The sequence below is a fragment of the Echinops telfairi genome, unplaced genomic scaffold (genome assembly GCF_000313985.2).
Source record: "Echinops telfairi isolate 266 unplaced genomic scaffold, ASM31398v2 ScPeMD7_23;HRSCAF=83, whole genome shotgun sequence".
Lineage (NCBI taxonomy): Eukaryota > Metazoa > Chordata > Mammalia > Afrosoricida > Tenrecidae > Echinops > Echinops telfairi.
In genome coordinates, this window is record NW_022103920.1 from 12,895,723 (window position 1) to 12,917,425 (window position 21,703).

Below are 21,703 nucleotides of genomic sequence, written 5' to 3' on the forward strand. Positions count from 1 at the left end.
CTGTGAAGTGTTGCAAAGCAAGGAGCTTACTTTGAGGACTCAGGTGCACCTGACCCAAGCCAGGCTTGTTTTCAGTGGCCTATGTGCATGTGAACATTGGGTGTTGAATAAGGAAGAACAAGAAAGAGCTGAGGCACTTGAATCCTGGTGAGGGGGAGAATAGAGTACTATGGGATGCCGAAACAACAAACAGATCCGTCTTAGAAGACGTATGTCCGGAGTGCTCCTTAGAGGCAAGGACGGTGAGACTTTGTCTCATGTGCTTTGGATGTGTTGTCAGGAGAGACCAGTCCCTGGAGAAGGACATCCTGCTTGGTAACGTAGTGGGGCAGGGAAAAAGAGGAAGACCTTGGACAAGATGGATCCACCCAGGGACTGCGTCCATAAGAATAAGTGTGTGGATTGACACCGGATCAGGCAGTGTTTCGTGTACTTGCACCTAGCGCCACTGAGTCAGCACCTAACCACAGTGCTGGCGATGATCATACTCTTTGTCCCCAACATTACCTGAAACGTACCCGTGTCCCAAGTTCAAACTCTCATTCCCAGGGGCTTTCAGGGGACGCAAAGGTTAATACTTAGGATGCTTTCTGAGCTTCAAGGATGCAGGGTAGCATTGTACCAAATTGTTACTGTTGTCTGACCACTTTCTTTTTGTGGAGGGGTTGGGGGTGGGGAGTAGTAAGCTTCTGTGTTCAAACCTTTTGAAATGAACGTAGTTCCTATGGAAACTTAGTACCACTAGTGAAAAGTAAAATCCATTCAGAGGATGATTCTGTAATTTCTGACCCAGCTGCGTGGGGAATGGACAAGAGGAATATGTGTGTGGGTGCACTCTGGCTATTATCCTGGCTCATATTAGATCATGTTGGAAAATGACCTTGCAAATGTCACCACTTGTCCTTTACACTCAGGCCAGACGAAGTAAATAGTGGCGTCCTAAAAGTTTTGGTGGGCACTCTTGCCTCCCAGCCCCGTGAGTCATAGCTTGTGAGGAGGCAAAAGAGATGAGAACTATTTCTGCAGGTCCCTCCAGCTCTGGGAGGGGGGAGAGGGCATACAGGAGAGGTAGAAGGAAAGAATGGCATTTCGTTGGCCATCAGTTTCGTGGAATTCTTGTTTGATGAGGGAGCTGAGGGCGGCGAGATCCACTATGATTAGAGGCTGTAATAGAAAGAGGAAAGCATTTCAGGGGGGAAATCGCCCATCCTAATTCCTGAATATAAAGAAGGGCAAAGAGCCCTGGTCAAAGGCATGATACGGAGCTGAATGCACTGTTAGGGGTGGAAAATGGAAAGGAATTCTTGGTCCATTAGGAACATGGAAATCAAGTCAAGCAAACATGTCCAGTTGATGTTGAGATCCAAGGTTTAGGATTTGAAGGAGTCTAAGAGGACAGGCAGAACTCGTCCCTGGCAAGAGATGGCTGGGGTTTCTGCTCTCTTTGTGGTTTGCAAGCCCAAGGAAACCTATGATCACTCAGCTCTGGACCGGGGAGGTGGCTGAGAAAGCCCGTTGGTTGACACACAGAGCAATAGACGGAGCACCACAGGAGGAAGAACTTTGCCAGAAACTGTAGAAGAACATCCAGGACTGAAATCTGAGCTTTGGAAATGGCCCACCTTTGAAAGGTTGGGAAGGGGGTGGGGCACCCCCAAAGACAGTGAGAACTGAGGTTTTCAAATATGGGGACAGCACCCATGCTTTTCAAACCTCGTGTTGCTGCCCACTAGCTATGGTGACGGGGCATTTCCTAGTATGGCTCTTTGACCCACGTCTCTAACTCGCACCAAATGATTGGGGAAGATTATGCAAATTGGGCATTTGTAACAGGATTGGTTAGTTGTAGTTGCCACTCCCCTGGCTATCAGGACAAGCCATCGTTGAAGGGAGAGGAGAATTAAATCCCAGGGCTATCAATCAGGAGAAGAATAGCCACCCATCGAACCCGTTTGGGATCTCTGTCTGAAGTGGCAGAGGCTGCAGCACAGAGAGAGACCTGGGGGCCGAGCAAAGGAGCCAGGCTGAGGCCAGAGGCTGCAGCCAGGAGTCCGTGAGGCAGAACAGCGCAGAGACTCCGGGGTCGTGAGAGAGCCAGCAGGCTGTCTTCCTGACTCAGGGCGGCAAAGGCCACGGGACCACATGGCTGAGAGGCTGACGATCAGAGAGAGACGTGACTGCTGACTGAGGAGAGGTGTTGCTGGGGTCCGGTGACTGTGCCTGTGTTAGGCCAGGTTGTGGAGAGCAACAAAAACCAGTGGACACTCAAGTACATAACATAAGAAAGAACTTTGTGTCAAGAGGGCAGCCCAGCCAGGGCCCTGGTCAGACTCACACAGCTGCAGGCCAGTGGCCAGAAAGGTGAAGGAGGGGGTGCGTGGACAGGTCAGTGCAGAGTCCCGTGGGTGCAAGGTCTTTGGGAGAAAGGCAGGGCACCGACAGCTCCTTAGGGAACCACTCCTGGAGGCAGACTCAGAATCCAAGCCAGGAAGAGGGAGAAGTTCTCACTGTCTCCCTTATGAAGTGGCCTCACTCGCAGGGAGGCGTCACCGGGAGACTGCCTGACTGGCAGGCTGGACTCTACCCCTGCCTCCACGCAGGTACCATGGCGTTGGTATGACTAACCAACCTGTATCCTTGTTCCTTACTGAACTGACTCATGGTCACCCGTTCACTTCCCCAATAGACCTTCACACTGTGAGTATTATCTGAGTCCTTTGTGACCACTGCAATGGATTGCCAAAGCCAGCGTGGAAATAGAGCATGGCGGAGGAACAAGGGGTGTCACAATACGTAACGGGGATGGAGGGCGGACGTGTCAGACCTCTGCCTCCCGGTAACGGGGAAGCCAGAGGAGGTCGGATGTGACCACCACCCTCTGCACCATCTTACTCACTACTAGCAGTGGCCTGCCCGGGGCCAAAGCGGAAGTGGTTTCCCTGTCTCCCTCCATACAAGGTTGCCGAGATCGGAAATCAGAAGGGCTTGTGCTCCACCTGTACTGAAAGGCTGACCCCTTTGAAGGCACTTTGAATTATTTCCCAATTTACCTTTTTGTCTTTGTGTGTGGGATTTCCGATTTGCTCTCCATCTCAGTATCACCTTACATTTTCAGTGTGGTACCACAGCATCCACAGAAGTGGCATCATCATTAGGAATTTTGATACATGTGAACCTGTGGCGGGGCACTGAAGTGTTTCTTGCAGCAGTAGTTATGAACTAGATCTGAGTATGCTGGTGTTTTCAAAATAAATCATTTCTTGAATAAGCAATAGGTACATGTGATAAAAAAATTATAGCATAGAAAAGTAAATCCCCTTCCTATTTTTTTGCCCACCTACACAGTTCCCCTCCTGAGAAGTAACTACTCTTAACAAATGTGTACATGTTACAGGGCTTTAAAGTGAACTTAGGTGCCTCAGCATTTTGTGCAGTATATACATAGCTGTACTTGACCGTCATCTTTAAACTCCAGTTTTTCTCATGAGCTCTATGCCCGGCTTTTCTCTGTCCACGTCAAAGCACACCTGTGTCCGGGAGCAACAAGGGCCCCAAGCAGAAAGTGCTGGGTGCTCAAGGCAAGTGCAGGACCCCGTCTACAGTAAAGGCGTACGGATACCCCAGTTGACAAGTTGTCGCAAATTGGGATCAGAAAACGTGATGGGTACAGCCTGTTGCCGGCAGCAGTACCTCCTCTCAGCCCTGTCAGGAGCCGGGTCTCAAGGATCCCCGGTCTCAGCATGCAGTCACTTGTCCCTGCCCTGCATAGGCATGTGGTGCAAAGCTTTTACAAGGCCATAAATGCCCAAAGGTCACCCTAATCTGCCAACCAGTCTCCTGCACAAAGGCCCTCAGCTGTGTGCTGAAGGTCTCGTGCTGCTCCTCTGCTCTGTCTCACGGTTCGCACGTTGCGGTCTGGGACCTCTGCTCCCTCGTCATCTCAGGCAGGGCTCTCACACGTGCTCGGCTGGAAGCTCTTCTTTCTTAAGGTTCCGGCCCTTCCACTTCCTGCTTCTGACCTTGTCACTCTTGTGCCCACAGGAATGGCGAAAGGGACACGTCCCTGAGCTTAGAGCCCTTGATGCTTTCCGGGCGTGCCCCCACCCCGTCGTTTGGTAGGAGTTAAACACACACGAGGGATAGGACAGCCTCGCCAAGTCATTTCCTGGCACACTAGCTTCTGGGCAGGTGGGCACTTGTTGAAAAGATGCCAGGGGCCTGGTGTTCCTGCGCCTCACTTTCCTGCCCTTGCGGACGATACGGTCTTTACCCTTGGAGGGCTTGTGCCAGCCCTGTGTCAGACATGTCTGTTGGTACCATTTTCCCAGCAGCATGAGCTCACTCCGTGTCCCTGGGTCACATGTTGGTCCTTCTCACGGTATTCCAGACTTTCTCTTCACGTTCTTGCTCCCGTTACAGACTACTAGGGGGTCATTCCGAACGTGAACGGGCCCTCACAGAAACACGCAGCTCTGCCATCAGAGCGACCCTGTGGGACAGATCTGAACTGCACCCAGGACTCTCCAAGGCGATCACTGTGGGAACCGGAAGTTTCGTCACGTCACGTGCATTCTGTGGCGAACCCACGGTGTCAGGGAGGTCTGCCCACATCGTCGTCTCCCAGTGTCACCCTTCTCAGCTGCCTCTCTCCTACAAACTGAGAACACCTACGCCCTCCGTCCACGCTCCACTGCAGCCAGAGCCCCCTGGGCCACCTCTGCTTACATGGACCTTTGCCCAGGTCCTCTCCACCCTACCTAGTCTCGCCGCCCACTGCCCAGAACTGTCCAGACCACTCCTCCGTCTCAGAACAGCTACTTCTCTCACTCTCACGTTGTCTGGAAGGACCCCTGGCGGTGGAGTGGTTACGCATTGGGCTGCCATCTGCAAGGCCAGCGGTTGAAACCACCCGCTGCTCCATGGGCTGTCTACCTCTGTAAAGAGTGACAGCCTCAGAAACCCACAGGGACAGTTCTGCCCTGTCCTGTAGGGTCACTATGAGTCAGCATCAACTCGGTGACAGTTGGTTGTTGGAGAGCATTGTCCCATATGACCTGTGACCTGGCAAATGGGCGTCTTTCTGCTTACTCGAGCAAAGCTGCTGAAGGAAGATTTAGAGTCCTCCCACTTTAATTGCTGTACATCCTTTTAACACTGTGATACCTGCGTGGTTTCTTTCTGCCGGGGGGTCCGTGCCCATTTGCTGGCCTGGCCCTAACCTTGCACGTTTGTGGACCCCTCGTTCAGTGTCTGTGAGCTGCTTGCACACGCACCCACTCCCGTGTCCAGAGGGGATGGAACAGACCAGGGTTTCACTCGGCCCCTTCTCCACCCATCGTCTCGCACTGGTCAGTTATAGCACCCGGACACTTAAAGGGAGAATCCGAATGAGTCATTGTCCTCACCTGTCACGTAAAGAAAGAGATTTGCAATCTCTCAGCGAGGGGAGCCCAGCACCGTCCTTGCTCTGTGTGCCCCGTAGTTGGATCAGGCTTTTAAAATGTGGTGGGGAGGGTGGGGCGCCCCTAAGAAATGTAGCAAGCACTCTCACGACTGACTGAAAAATCTGGTCCTAACCTGGGTGGTGGTTTGTTTTGTTTTTACGGGGTAGGGGTGGGGTGGGGGGTGTCCTAATCCTTACAGAGGCCTGTGACCGTTTTGAACTTTTTAAAATCAAGCTCTTCTTGATTTATCTTAGTACTGAAAACACTCCCTCCAATTTGGGCAGCATAGCAAAGAAGGAGGGCCCGGGGATGTATTGGCATGCTTGGGTGACTCAGATGGAATTTCGCCAAACTTTCCACACCCAAGTCATCCCTCCGCTGAGAAGGAACATCAAAAGTAAACCTCTCATCTCAAAGGGTAATTCTCCTAGGAAAGTATAGGCACCTAAATATAGGAGCTTCCCGGGATGTGTCTGCTGCACCCTCCTCTGCCCAGCCTGCTAGCATGCAGGACTCATCCAGAAGGGCGGGAGGGGGGTTAGCGCTCTCTGGGTGTCCGTGATGAAAATTATGGAGCAGGACTGATGGGATAAATATTTCTCCAAATAAAAAAACACGGTCTTGGGGAGGTGGTGTTAATTTGTACAGCTAGGTGCCATCGAATGTGTTCCGAGTCATGGCAGCCCCACGTGCACCAGAACAAATCACTTGCAGGCCGGCACGTGTCCTTGCCCAGCACCATATTTCGGCTGCGCCCATTCTTCCTCCGTCTTCCTTCCTCAGCATCTACTTTCGGCATGCAGGTGAGACCCCTGAAAATGCTGTGCATTAATCTAGTGTTTCACTAGATTGTCTTAGGTTTAGGTTCATTCCAAGTATCCTCACTCAGAAAAAGCTGTCAGATTGTCTGGACCAGCACCCTGCCCTCACTACACTGGGCACGCTCACGTCAGCTCTGCCCAAGTCTCTCCCTTCAGAACCTGAGACTTTCTGCCATGAGAGAGGAGGGTCTGGGAACCGTGCTGCTCCAAGGACTTGGAATTAATGGTGTCTTCGGAGAACAGGCTATCTAGTCTAGAACTTGCGGTCTCCTTGTCCGTTCTCTCCCTCCCCTTCTCAGGGGGCTGGTCGGGTGCTCAGCCAGTTCTTCTGTCTCTGCTCTGTCTGAACGTACCTGACTCATCCTGCCTCTTCTTGCTTCTTCATAGCTGCCCTCGAATTCCAGCATTTTCTTCCCCTTCTTCCTCCTGTTCTACTTCCACGCGTTAGCTCCTGTCTTGCTCATGCCCCCCAATCTGGCGTCGATCCACATCAGTTTGTTACTTGGCTATGTGGTGGTGTTAGGTGCTGTTGGGCTGGTTCCAACCCGAGGGACCCTATCTGTCCAGCAGAACGAGATACTGCCCGGGTCTGCTCCATCCTCTCACAGCCGTATTTCCATTTGAGCCCATTGACCCAGCTGCTGTATCAATCCATCTTTCAAAGGTCTTCCTCTCTTCCGCTGCCCTTCTACTTTACTGAGCATGATGTCTTTTTCCAGGGCCTGGTCTCTCCTAGAGATAGATCCAAAGTATATAAGACAAACTCTCACCATCCTTACCTCTAAGGAGCACTCTGGCTGTACTTCTTCCAAGACAGATGTGTTTGTCCTTTGGGCAGACCGTGTACTTTCAGTGTTCGTCGCCAGCACCATCACTCACATGAATCAAGTATTCTTTGTTTGCCCTTATTCAGTGTCCAACTTTCACATGCACATGAGGCTGTTGAAAATACCATGGCTTAATCATCAAAATAGCCTCCTTGCTTTTCCACAATTTAAAGAGGTCACATGCAGCAGATGGACCCAATGCAGTGCATTGTTTGATCCCGTGACTGCTGCTTCCGCGAGCATTTATGGTAGAGCCAGGCAAGGTGACATCCTTGACAACTTCAAATTGCTGCCCATATCGAGTAATGATGCAATAGGTGGGCTGTAGAAGGTGTCCCTGGCAGGGGAAAATATTAAAGAGCAGTGTTGACACCAAGTGAAAGTTACCGCCGGAGCTCATTCACCAGAGGCTTAGCAACTTAGCAACATTTGTTTACTGTGAAAGGTGTGAAACTTTGCTTCTAGCCTCGGTGATTTCTGTGGGAATTCTTCAGTTGGCTGGGAGATGAAAGCTCTGCCTGCACACAGCCCCTCCCACCTCTTCAAACCCGGTGTGTTAGCAATCGTCATGAGCACAAACAAGAAACTTGTCTCCAAGGGAAGCAGAGCAGTTTGGAAGGTTTGCTGTTATGCAGATAAGCACATACTCGTGCCCTCAAGGTCAAGGGGTCTTTCCTCCTTGTCTCCAAGTCTGTCTCTATTATCTAGATTCACTGGGTGCATCTCTCCTGGTCGGGGAGCCCCCTTCTCTCGTAAGTAAATTGTTTCAAGAGGCTCTTAAGGCCATTTTTTGCTTCTTGTTCTTCAGTGATGGTGTCTCATGTCTGGAAGACTGTATTCTGTTTTAATCATACATACAGTCCATCTCTTGTGTTTGCACAACAGTATGGTTTTGACTTTATCCACTCTTGACCTCGTTATAGGAACTTGCTTACACTTCTCTCCTACCAGAATCTGTTGCTCTTCAGACTTTCAACTGGGATCTTAAGATCCTGGGGCAATACTGACAGTGCTTTCCCCTCCCTCCTTGTGAGTCACCCTCCTCCAGCAGGTTCCGCCCAACCGCTGGGATATGAACCCGGTACATTCCCAGAGTCAGCCAAAGCATATTCAGATAGAAGCTGCTTGGGCGTGGAGGGGAGCACTAGTGAGTCTAACCCCCCAGTGGTCACTGTGGGTGGTGAGGGCTCTGTGGTGGTCAGCAGTTTGACTCGTTGGACAGGTCACCATGGCCCCCTGACCCCCGTAGCGGTGTTCTGATGACTGACATCCTCACAGTTGCCAGGCATAATTTCAGTTAGCGATGGTTATTGGGAAAGGAAGTGTGGTCATATTTTAACTTTGTTTGTTTGTTTTGATTTGTTTTTAATACACAGCAAAGTCGGTGTCAGAGCAGTTTGAAACAAACCCACAAAAAAGCCGGCAGCAACCATCTCGCCCTGTTGTCAGTGCTCGGTCTCCCAAGTCTGATTGTGGAAATCTGATTACAGCGCACATAGCAGCGTCATTAATGAAGCTGGCTGGCTGGTGTGCACCGCGCAGAGAAGCCGGGGCGGGGCTCTTGTCCATTGCTTGCTTTCCTAGAGTCTGTCTGCAGTTCGTTCCGGGCACCCCCTTTCAGATGTCGTCATCGAAGGCAAGATGAAAACGGGAAATCATGCAACAGGAGATAAAACATCTCAGACACTTTTGTCCAGTCGACTACGTTCTTGGGTCACTTTGTTACAAATAATAAGAGAGGCCGAGTCCCTTCTGACTCACTGTGGCCCGGAGGTTGTCTGCCTGTGGGGTTTCCAAGGCTGTGAATCTTAATGGAAGCAGCCAGCCTGTCTTCCTCTCGCCGAGCAAATGGTGGGACGGGACCTTCCCGTTCGCAGCTGCCACCAGGGTTCCCAGATTAGAGGTATTCCGGGGTCTGCAGACTACTGCTCTCTCAGCACCAAACCACTGTTTTCCTTTCGTTCTGACCAATTAGCCCAGCCCACAGGAAGCTATCCTGGGGACGCAAGCCCCTGAGCTAGTACCAATAGTTGACGTCCATCACCATGGTATTTTCAGCAGCACGAATTAGAAGCTGCTCCTTGAATATGGCTCTCTGTTCAGTTTTCTATTTCCCAGTTTCAGCAGGCACCCGGCAGTGTGACGAGACTGGGTGAGACCTTCCTAGGTGTCTTTGAAATGACGAGTGGCATTGGGCTGTCTGCTCTGCCTTGGGGTATAGTCATCCTGTGGGGGCGGTTGTAGCTGGGGTGGGCTGCTGGTGCTTGTCAAAGTGGGGAGGGGGGGGGACACCATTGGGGGAATGGTCTCAGGACAGACATGGACAGCAGAGAGGGAGAGGTGTACACCCGGGTAAGACTCATAAAAGGCCATCAATAATTGATAGGTACATCTAAAGAGACAGTAACTGGATTCATGGTTTCCTGGGGGTGGGGTGGGGGCATTGGGGAGAAATGGGGAGCTACTAATGATGAGGAAAAGAAAATGTTCTAAAATTGATTGTGGTGGTGATTGTGCAACTCTTCTTGATGTGGTTAAACTATTGAATTGTGTGGTGTGTGAATGAAGTGCCAATGAAACCGTTTTAAAGGGTCACCAGCCCTTGCCAGGCCCACCAGCTGGGCTTTCATTCCACCAGTGCCCGCTTGGGTGTTAGGTCTTCTCAGCCCTTTGTTATGGTCCCAAGGTGTCCGCTTGTATGTTTCCTCTGTCCTTTAACGTTGACCACCTGCCTTTTCTTCGCCCATGTTGGACTCTCCTCCTCAAACAAGGGAAGCCTACCATTGGGACATCGGCTTCCGCCTTCGCTGCTGTGTAGCTCCGCGCACGGCCCTCTGTTCCCCTGCCTAATGGTGCCTTTTGCCCCCGGCAGGGCCGAACACCATTAATACAAATCCATTGCCCATAATGCTTATTGGAAGATCGGAAGTGGCTCTGAAACCCTCTTCCTGAATGGAAGGTGCCTGGGCTTGGGTCTGATGGCCTGCTAATCTCATTTCGCATTTTCCCAACGTGAAAAGCCTACATTAGGCTGCATGGCATGCACCGCCAATCAATACAGAGGCTGCGCCTGCCCGCCTGCTGCTGGAGCAGGGACAGTTCTTTTGGTTTCCAACCCTCTGCCCCCCCCCCCACGCCCCCGCGTGCTGCCATGTGACCATCAATATGGGGGGGTGCACCCCACATGCACAAAGCATTTCAGATGACTTTACACACACACACACACACACACACACACACACACACACACACACAGAATGACGGACAGAAAGGACAGACTGACATGGGAAAGCAAGTGCCCTGGGACTGAGTCCTATTGATCTGCGGTGATAAAAGTCTATTTCGACATATTTCAAATCATAAATAACTCATGGACTTTAACTTGCCGGCTAATAGCTCAGCACGAGGTAAATGTTTAGCTCCCACTTAGATGTCCACTTCTTGAAGAGCCCTGAATGCTAGCTAAGCGATCTCATTTGAAGTCTTTTTCTAAGAATAAGTGGCCTTTCCATTGTGGTGTGTCCTGTGGGAAGCTCCATCCTCACTGTCCATTGCTGGCCATGAACAGGGTCATGGTGGTCAGCGTCTTCCCTCCAGCCTTCCAAGACTTTGAAAACTTCAGAGCAGGGGTGGGGTGGGGGCTGGGGATCGAGGAGGGGGGGAAGGGATGTGATCTTTTCCCTTCTCCCGGGAGAAAATGCTCCCTAGCATTCCTGCAAACTATTCAGACTCATCGTTCCAATATTTGCTAGGTTTCCAAACCAAAAACCAAATTCACTGCCATTGAGACTCACAGTGACCCTATGGGACGGAGTAGAACTGCCCGTGAGTTTCCGAGACTGTAACTTTTCATAGGAATAGAAAGCCCCATCTTTTTCCCAAGGAGCGGCTGGTGGTTTCAAACTGCTGGCCTTTTGGACCACAGCCCAACACGTAACCACTACAACACAAAGCCTTCTGAGACGTAATCGTATTTTCTTCAGCGTGTGGCTCTTGTGGTATTTTCTTCAGTATGTGGCTCTTGTGGTCACCAGCCAGTAAGTGGTACCCTTGGGAAAACCACCCATCCTTGTAGAGGCTGGCCACTGGGGGTTAGGGACAGCCACATCCCCACAGATTTCCAGCCATTCCAGCTTAGAAGGAATAGAAACTCCTAGGACTGGCGATGAATGAAACAGGAGAGAAATGTTTGTGAAGTTGGGAGGTGTGGGCCGCAGCGCCCCACCCCCCTCCCTTTCTTTGGAGGGGAAGCCATTCCCCTCAGGGGCCAGGAACGTGATTTGCGTCTCAGTTTCTACTCCAGCAAAATATATGTGATCTTAGCATGTGGGGAAAAGTAGTAAGACAGATCATCACCCAGGGGGTTCCTGATTGACGAGAAGTTGTCCTGTTTTCTCCCCGGGTTGGGGTAAAGGGGGCAATTTAGAACCTATATCACTTTTAAATAATACCACTCCCAAGATTACCATGGAAATAACAAATTTCAGTTTCAAAGAAAGAGATGATCGGATCGACTGGAAGCTTTTTGTACTAAACAATTCATGTGAGGGAGAGGCAAAAGTGAATTCTCTAGATTTGTAAAGTGATAATAGTCCGTATCTTCTGGGGGTGTGTTTATTCCATGTAACCCAGGTCTCCCTCCCTCTTCACCGTAATCTTTGGTTTCCTTTGTAAAATATAATTCATTTGGTTTGTTTTCGTATTAGACCTTAAATTCCGAGCACCCGGTTTACAGGCAGCTACGGACAGCAGTGAAATCCCAAAATCCATTTTCAGAGTCCCCGTGGAGGGCAAAGCCTCCATAGAATTCCTTCTGGCCTTGATCCAGGGAGGTCAGCAGTCTTGCCTACAGGCAGAGTGCTTTGGACAGTGGGTTCCCTCCACACACCAAACCAGCTGAGCGAGTGAGGGAAGGCTCTGGAGGCGCCTTGCCTGGTTGTCCTTGATGGGCACTGCCACACTAGGGTTACATCCAATACATCATCATGCGGCAAGCTCTGACTGTCATGGTCAGGAGGCCCTGACCATTCTTGTAAACTCTTCTACCTGATAGGATGTACAGGAGCCAACCGGTGATCCTGTTTCCACTTCTCTTGTCCCACCTGTAACTGTTATTTGGTGATCCACTGCCAAAAATGCTTTTGTGAAAGATTCCTTTTTAAGGCCCAGAATCTCAGTAAACCCTTGGATGCGATTATAACCTCCTGCTAATGCTCACTCTCATCCAAATGACGGTCTTCGCCCTGCTTATTGAAGGGTCTCCTTACATTGTATTTGAGATTTGGGGTTTCGTTTGCACCCTAACCCAATCCTCAGGGCAATCTGACTAAAATATGAGATTTGTAAGTTTTAATTAGTTAAAAAACAAACAAACACCTAACCCAAGGAAGTTACGCCATTTTCCCCCCTTTTTGTTTATGTACAGTCAACAAACTGTTAGTGTGTATCTCTCTCTGGGCATTGAGCTTACCAGGAAAGCCAGGCACTATCCTCACACCTTAGAATTCCTGGTGCAGCACACGTGGTCTGGGAAATGGCCCTACTCTAGGTCAGTGACGTGTGCATGGTGAGGGAAGTTAATAGGGGGATTAGTAGGCTCACCAGAAATAAGCATGGTAGCTTCCACTGGTGAAGGAAGAGCTCACGGGAGTTGCATGGAGAAGGTAGCACCTGAGTTCAGTCTTGAACGATGAGTCTGTATTGTCCAGGCCTCTGGGTGCAAAGACCCAACGAGAAGAAGTGTTGCAAGCAAGCCTGGCTGGCAGTGACCTGGCCCGACTGCTGGGTGGGGATTTGGAGGCTGACCCAGGGACAGCAGCAGGACTGACAGGAACCTTTGTGCTTTATTTGGGAAACACTGGGGGGAGATACTGTCAAAAGATTTGGGGGTTCGAAGGACCCCTCCAGAAGACTTGTCGAGACTGGACTAGAGGGCCAGCGCTGACCAGCCAGCTGGGAGACCCCTGCCCAGCACCAAGGTGTAGATCATGGGGGTGACTACGGAAGACCAAGTGGGTTTGGGAATCAGAAGAAGCCTTGAATCCGGGATTTCTGGTGTGGCCATCGGGCTCGAGAGCATGGTCTCCTTTAGAGGGTTTCCCTGGGGCTCCGATGGGACATTTTCAGGGTCTAGAGTAGCCCATGGGGGTGTCAACCAATGGAGCTCATTTCGTAGAAGTGAACATTTTTGTCAGTAGGAACCATGAGGATGTTGGTCTTTCTTCAAAGGCTGAAGAACATCATTTCTTAAATCTCCTTCCACCTGTGTAGTGTTCATGTCTTAATGGATGTCTCCTGTGTGCTCCCATCTTGCCCCCTCTCTGGACCCTGCACCTCACTGTTCCCCGTCTGTGTTTTCAGGCGGTATGGCTACCATCCAGTCTGTGCTGACCTGCAGGCCAGAATCCTCCAGTGTTACCGCCAGAACACCCAGCAGACCCTCACCTGCTCTGCTCTGGCCGCCCAGTACATGCAGTGTGTCAACCAGGCCAAACAGGTGGGTGTGCGTGCCCCTGCGAAGCAGCCAGCAGGACAGGAGGAGGCCCTCCAGCAGGGCCCAGAGGTGAGAATTACATGGGTGACTATGTGGGAAAGCTTCCTAAACTAAACTCGTCATTGTGGACAATAGGAGTCAGTTAGGGGGTAGGTCATAATCACATTCCATCCAGGTGGTTGAAGGAAAGGGGCCTAGTCTTGTGCTCAGCTAACTTACTTGCCTCCCCTTGTTTATTAACTTTGCTAGTGGCCCTGCCCTTTTGTCCTCTCTTGTGAGTGGTGCCATCGAGTGGGTTCTGACGTGTGGTCACCCATAGGGCGTGAGTGCAGAGGAACACTCCTTCATGGGGATTTCCAGACCGGGACCTTTGGAAGCTGAACCTCCCCGTGGTGGGTTTGAACTGCCAACCTTTGGTTGGTTGCCCAGAGCTTGACCTCCGAGGACCGCCCTACACTGAGTTTTCATATCATGGTGCCCTGGAAACCAGTGTCCAGGTACTTGTAGGTCGGTGTTCAGAGCCAACAGAGAAGATGGGTCCCCATTAAGGGGCCAACAGCCTTCGTATCTCTAAGCAGCAGGGCCTGGTTGGAAAGCCCCATTCAGTCCTATCTCTGTTCGGTGGAGTCCACTCGGGGGGGCGGGAAAGGGGGCCCAGAGAAGGAGCTGAGGGGAGAGTGGCCTGGCTTTCGTTCTCTGGAGCTATCTTCGTCCCGTACCATCATCATGTACTACCAGGACATGCGAGTTCTCTAATATATAGACCCTCAAAATCTAATGGCAAATCCCAGAGCAAACGGTCAATTCCGGCGAGCCAGGTAACTGCCTGTGAGTTAACTGATTGAGCAGGCAGCTGTAGACAGGAATTATGGGAAACCCTGGTGGTTCCTGCTGACAAACTTCCTGGGACTCACCTTCTCACCCCGTCAAGCAGGAGCTGGGCTCTTTTAGCATGTCCTTCTGAGTCTAGTTTGCAGGGGTCATCACGTAGCCTTGAGTCCACTTCTGCCCCTCTCTATAAACATCCGACTAGGTGGGTGAGAGCTGCTTGGGGAGCCGGGCGATAGTAAGTATGGGAGGAAGAAGCACCTAGAGTGATGGAAGAGTCATGTTGTCGCTACTAGCCAGGGGCCTGCGGTCCTTTTCTGTTTCAGACCTGGAGCAGCACCTGTGTCCCTCTTACTCCCGCAGCGGCATTCTGCTCTCAAAAGGTCTCCATTAGGGGTGATGCTGCGAAGGTCAAGTCAGTACCCTTTGCTTGTCAAGCACCACCTGTGAAAGGTGCCCGACTGTGAGCCAGTGCCAAGATTTCCCCAAAGTGATGCTAGCATTGTACTGAGGGGTGGGGCGGGCCTAGTGGGAGGAATGGCCGTGAGGATCCACACTGTGGTCTGAGGGACCTGCCAGCTTGCACGTGTGAGCATGGGGCAGTTCGAAGGTGGGGCAGTTCTCAAGCGGCTGCGGCTGGGGCAGCCAGAGCCATGGCCCCACCCTGCCAGTTCAGGTTGTGTTGCATTTTGCCTGCAGCATCCCCGGAGGCCAATGACATGCGTTTGTGAAATAAGCAAAAGCAGCTTTCAGTAAAATCGTGGAAGGGGGGCGGGGTGGGGGGAGGGCATTAACATCGGGAAGGTCTAAGTTCGTATCCAGCCTATACTAATCCCCTAGCCTGGGTCTAAAGGTTTAGGTGAGCTGGGGCCACGGTATCCCCAGGCTTGTGGTGACGATGATACATTGACGTAAACCGAAAGCCAAACCAAGCCCACTGCCACTGAGCCCATTTGGACTCTAGGGACCGGGTGGGACAGGAAACCCGCCCCTGGCGGCTACCCAAGCTTTAGCTCTATGGAAACCACCACATTTTTCCTCCATAGAGACGCTGGTGGGTTAGCAACCCAGCACTGAAATGCTGCGCCACTAGGACTCTTATTGTACAAAGCCCCTTTCCCTCCTTCCTTCCTAAGTTGTAGTATTTCCTGCTGGCTCTAACAGATCAGCCTGAAGCATCAGATGACTGGCAGTGCTGCCACAAGAGAGCCTCCTTTCCCGATGAGCTGCAGTCGAATTTGATACTCTAATTTAATGTGATGTTTTGGCTAGGACTTTGGGAGTGCAGTGCCTAGGTTCGTGACTCTTGGATCAACTGTTACCCACTGCCATCAGCTCGATTCCAACTCACAGCGACCATGTATAGGCTTCCAGGGCTGCAAATCTGCCCAAGAACCATTAGCCTCCTCTGTCTCCTGAGGAGTGGTTGATGGGTTTGAACTGCTGACCTGTACATTACCTGTCCGATGCTTACCCGGCAGCGCCATTGGGAGGAGCCCAGTTGCTGTTGCCTTGACTCATCCCTGGTGAGCCACCTGTGAGACCCAGGATCACGCACTTTTATTCCCAGCGCTCGAGGTGGCACTGTTAGATCTCTCTGGAGCTAGATCTATACCTCGGTCCTTGGTTCCGCGCGAGAAAGAATTCACGCCGAAGCCTGGTTCGGGATCCAAGTGAATTTTATGAGAGTTAGAAAAAGTTTCAGGTTTGCACGGCACCCGAGGGGCTCCTCCCGAACACGCGGCCTGGTTGAAAGCTGCTCGGTGTCACGCAAAAGTGTCCCAAAGTCCTGCCAAAGCTCTCTGTGCCAAAGTTTCTCTCCCTCTCCCCTGACTCCGGGCTCCTGCCTTTTCAAGGATTCCACCAGGAGGCGTGGTGGACGACCCCTGATCGACCCCATTGGCTGAATTGAATTCACCTGGCCTAGGTGGGCCAATTCAGGTTCACGCCCACCCCTGCCTACCGGAGGGAACCCTGAGCCCCTGGGCATGTGCAGTGCGCCACTCCTTTGTTCCCCTAGCTTGGCCCTCTGGGCATGCCTTAATGGGCATTCCCCGCCCTACGCTAGTCTACCTAACAGCACACCCTGCTTTCCCCAATGGTTGTCCATCGTTACAGACCTGCCCGCCGTGGGTGGGCGTTGCCATCCCTCCACACCGTCTCCAGCACCGGTGGGTTTTGGTGGTCCTCGTTTTTTTAAGCGGCCTGTCATTGTTAGTGGAAGGTGCTTTGATGTTGGACGGCGAATGACGGTGAGCTTGTCAGCCATTTGGGTGTCCTTTTGGGTCATTTTCTGTGCATGTCCTTTGTCCACTTTTTAATCGGATTGTTGTTTTCTTATTGAGGTACTGCAGATTTGGGACATTTGCTCCTTGTCTGTTGCCCAGTTACTAAAGGTTTCTCTCCCGTCTGTCTGCGGGTTCTGCTCTCTGGAGGACGTCTTTAGAGGCTCACGAGTGACTGAGTTGGGGGAGGTCCCCGTCCTCCGTTTCGTCCTACACTCGGCGTGTGCTTCCCTGTGCTGTTGTCCACGTCTGCCTCTGCTCCGCTCACGCCCTGACCTTCGTCCCTGTTTTCTCACTGAACCGGTGACTGCCGGGGGTTTGCATTCGGGTCTCTGAGTCCGTGGGGGAGGAAGGGCTCTTGTGTCGTCTGCAGACGCAGCTCCAGCTTTGCCAGCGCTGTTTGTTGGAAAGAGTGCCCCTTTCCCCTTCCATGTTTTTTTGGCCCTTGGTGGAAGATCAGTGTCTGCAGGTGGATGAGTTTCTTTCTAGATTTTCTGTCTTGTCCGTTGGTCTGTGTGCCTCTCATTGTTCCAGGGCCAGGCTGTTTTGACTACTGTGGCTCTGAAGTAGGTTTTGAGCGTAGACTTGGTTTGCGTAGACTATGGCTGGTTTGGGTGTGAATTTGGTAGGTGTTTCTGGGTGAAGCAGAGGGTGCTGGATGTTGGTCCCAGGGCTAGAGAACAGTCAATCCTGCCCTTGACAGCAATTTAAAAATTATTCGAGAGCCATAAATATGTTTGCAAACAAAGGGAATCGCCGTCATCTGAATCATGGCCTTTAGAAGTTCTCAACTTTACTTCAGAGCCCCGTGCACCTAGGAAAGCAACACCAGGGCCCCCCCGCGCAGTGCTGTCCGCTGACCGGCTCTAGAGGACCCGTGCCCACAAGACCACCGCCACCCTGTGCCCCTGCAGTAATTAGGCTGGCCAGGAGCCCTCGTGGTGGTGTCGTGGTGACACATTGCGTTGCCAGTCTCCGCACGGTCGGCAATTTCAAACCACCGGCTGCCCCGAGGGAGGAGGACTGGACTGGGCTTCCTTCTCCTGTGCCGGACACCCACAGGGGGCCACGGCGAGTCAGCGTGACTCAATGGCAGCGAGTTTGGTCTTTTGATTTAAGCTTTCCGGGTGATCTCACAGCCATTCCCCGGCAGAAACTTGGGGGATTTAATTACGAGATGCTTTGGCTTCAAAAAAGATCACTGAAAACGACGGGTGTGCTTTTTCAGCAGGCGGGCGTGGGATTGGGCAGCCCTGTGCCGTACAGAAATAAGACACGGGGATGAGGGGGAGTGTCAGGGAGTGAGGGGCAGGGGCTCGAAGGGTCTACCAGTGGCAGGGCAATAGGGTGGGAAAGCACACCATCCCTGTGCCTCTGCACAGTGACCCTGTGGGAGGGGGTGGAGCCGCCCACAGGGTGTCCAAGCCTGGGCATCTTCTGGGAAGCAGCCTGCTGCATCTTTCTCCTGCAGCATGGGGGTGGGTGGCACAGCCCCAACCCTCCTCAGTGAGCAGCCAGCCGCTTACCTGCCGGGCCACCAGGGTTCCCCTGCCCCCAGTTAAGATCTCACTGGAGGCCCAGTGGCTGCCCGTCCTCTCACACCAGGCTTCCCTCTGCTCCTGGGGAAGTGCGCTTCTTGTCCGAGGCCCCAACGCTGCCCCCGTCAGAAGAGACTTTGCCAGTACACATGGGTTCTGCATGCCCACAGGGGCAGCTCTTTCTCAAGTTGATGTCCACGGGGGCAGCTCTGTCTTGGGTTTCCCGTGGGGGCTGAAAGACCCTCGGCCATGGAAAACACTCGGTAGCAGGCCCATTTCCGACAGCGCTGGCGTGTCCCCCTGGGATAATAGTGGTAGCCAGCCCCTCTCCAGGTTCAGATGGCTCCTAAGATGGGCTTTCAGGGCTCCCCAGGGCCTGGGTCTGTAGCCTAATAGATTTTACTGACTGGAAAATTTCCGGGTACACCTAACTTGTGTGTTCTTTTCATCCACCCACTTAGTTGCGCCCATCTTTTTTCATCCATTCTTAAACAGTTCCTCGTGGGTTGACCTGGAAGGTTTAGACTGTGGGTTCCAGTGTGTTCTCTGTTTTTCATAAGAGTGTAGGGACATTAGCATGTGTTAAAGTGCCGTAATTGTTCTCTCTAGGACTTAAAAGCTACCGGCTAGCTGTGTGAGCTTCGGGATTTAAAAATGGAGAGTATTGATTGATACAGACCGGGGTCTTACTGTTCCTGCCTGTCACCTTATCACTCTCTGTGGGCTCCCCAAAACCGGGTTCACCCACGCTTGCCATTCAAACCTCATTCTTAGGTTGTTGTTGTTATTTTATTGTTATTATTATTTGGTAAATTTACTGGGAGGTTTGCATTTCAGGCCATCAGCTCTGTATTCAACAGTTCAAACCACTTACCACCACCACCACCCCCCACTGGGTCCCACCCTCCTCCTTTACCCCAAGTCAACACCTGTCAGCCCTCTGGCCCCCTGCTCCGTCTTTCCCCCTCTTGCGCCCTCCCCCTTGGCCACCTCCAAAGCCAGTCCCCCTTGGTATCCAAGTCCTGGTCTTGGCGTTCGTCTTTGTGGTAGTGGTCTCCGGCAGTGGTGTCCTTTAGTGGCTGACTACTGATGCTCAGCAGAAGGTATCTCCAGGGATCTGCTCGAGCTGTGAGTTGCTTCCTGGTTTCCGCGTCGTTTTTCCAGCAGCGCATAGCATCCATTGTGTGAGTATCAGAACTGCTTTATCCATGCTCCTACTCCAGCTTCTTGCTGTTGGGAGCACTGTTCACGGTATGACTCTGACGGCTGTCCGCAGTGGATGTATGTCTTTACAGGCCCACGGGCAGTGCGTGTGTGAGGGTCCCTGTCTCCACACCCTCTCCCAACCTTGGGGGTTCTTCATCTGGCCTTGCTGTACCCACCTTCAGGGGGCCGTGGGAGAGTGGGGATGACCTATGGCCAGTCGCCTTCGGACCAACTTGTGGAAGTCTCAATTCCCATGGAATCCAGAATTTTCTGGAGCCACAGAGGCTGAATGAACCCGAGGAATGACTGCGTTGAGACCACCTTTTAGAACCCTCAAGTCTGAGAGGCCAGCACTCGTGTATTCTGACTAGTAATGCGCGTCTGCCCTGAGCTCTGCGTCCTGTTGGAACGGCCAGTGCGGGATCAGAGGCAGCCCTCGCTGGAGAGGAGATGGGTGGCTCAGTGGGCAGAGGGTACGGAAGGAGGAGGAGGAGCACCTAGGGAGGCGTGCGGGAAGGAGCAGGAGGAGGGGCATCTAGGGAGGCGTTCGAGCACAGCCCGAACCATCAAGTGGGTGTCGCTGGGTTGCACGTGTAGACACTGTTGAATCAGCAGGTGTTCTGTGTGTCTTCTGAACTACGAGAGCAGGCGCTCTCTGTGGGAAAAGTGAGGAGCCTGCCCTGCTGCCCCGAGACGTATGTGCAGCCAGTCTGGGCACTCCAGCTCTTTTCCTCGAACTGCTGCTGCTGATAGGAAGGTAGAGAGCTAGTTGGCTTCTTCTGGAACATTCTGTGTTCACTGAACTTTGGGATATATGGGTCATAGCCTTAACTGGCCTCGGCGACTGGGCGTTCTGTGTCCTCGTTGGTGCCTGGAGGACTGTCAAGCTGTGGGGAGCAGTCCCCAAGCAGGTGGCCTCTCAGCCAAGCCTGTGGCAGCCCCAGGTGGTCTGTGCCACCCTCCTGGGGACAGTAAGGTCCGTGAATTCAAGACCCTGGTAACTGCGGACAGACCCTCACCATCCTGAGGGGTGAAGAAGAGCAGGAAACATCATCGTGGGAGCTGTGGCTTTAGAACCCAGGTCCCATGAGACTCAGTGCCAGCCATGACGAGGTGGGGGTCTCCAGGGAGATCCCGGGCTCCCCCCAGGGGATGGCCCTGGGAAGTCATGTGACACTGCCCTGTGGCTTCCCTTGGAAAACTGGAGCCCAGGAACCCCTATGACCTGCAGGGGGGGCAGCGTCCACATCACTGTCACCTGCTCCAGAGTCCAAGTTCTGATTGGCAGGTCAGAAGTGAGACCTAGGTGTCTGGAACCCAGAGCTTCCAGCTGCTCCGAGTTCCTGCTAGGCCTACAGGGACTGAGCCACCCAGAAGTACATCCTCAGCCTCAGGACCAGGGTGGGAGACAGACACCTTGCAAATGGAGTGGGGCCCCTGGGAAAGAAGTCCATGTCACTCCCACCCCTGTCGACAGTGTGGGTGCACCTGGTGGGAAGTCACACCTGGTCTGTGGGAGGGAAGGAGCCTGGCCCCCAGCTCACTCCCAATTGTGACGACCCTGTGTGGCTTCCCAGCACCCTGGTCCTTTCCACTGACCTGCCCTGGTCCTCTCCCCTCCCGTTCCCTCGGATGGACCCTAGTGCTGCCCCCAGAGACCATCACTCTCGATCAGGAAGGGTTGCCTCTCGGGAAGACCTGGCGGTTCTCAGCTTACTGTGTGGGAAGGCTTCTTTATCACCATCCCCTAGTGACAAGTGCCCATCCCCCAGCCTCAGGGCACAGGCATGGCCGGACAGAGCTCCCAGCCTTCAGCAGGGCGGCCCTGAGACTAGGGAATTGCATCAAGCAAACCGAATTCCCAGCTTTAAACTTGTTACCCACCCTCTCCACCCTCAGAATCCTTTCCTAACCCACTTGGCAGAGGGTACCGGTCGCTTTATGACATTTTTTTAATATATATAATCTGAGTCTGATGGAAGAAGTATTACCATGGTAATAGATTTTCACTTTTTCTTAGTGGGCTGTCTTTTCCGGTGCTCATCCCTCAACAGTTCGGACTGCCTTGTGTTGACACTCCGGCTGGTGACTGGATCGGGATTCTGCCCAGGAGACGGGAAGCAAGGCCCAGGCGCACAAACGTGACTTGCGTTTCCTCCAGAGCAGGAAGAACCAAGAGGGGCTCTCACTGGAGGGTCAGACCACACCCACTGCCATCGCGTCCATGCCGACTCAGCGACGGGGTTGAACTGCCCCCCTGG

The 21,703-nt window shown here is 52.5% G+C and overlaps 1 protein-coding gene across 1 annotated transcript in view; it reads left to right on the forward strand.

Annotated features, from left to right (window-relative positions):
- Positions 1-21,703, forward strand: part of CHCHD3 (coiled-coil-helix-coiled-coil-helix domain containing 3) — a 287,909-nt gene that overhangs the window by 261,310 nt on the left and 4,896 nt on the right. The window contains exon 8 of the mRNA XM_045288924.1: positions 13,453-13,654. Coding sequence (XP_045144859.1) covers positions 13,453-13,654 — 202 coding nt within the window. The remainder of the gene's footprint in view (positions 1-13,452; positions 13,655-21,703) is intronic.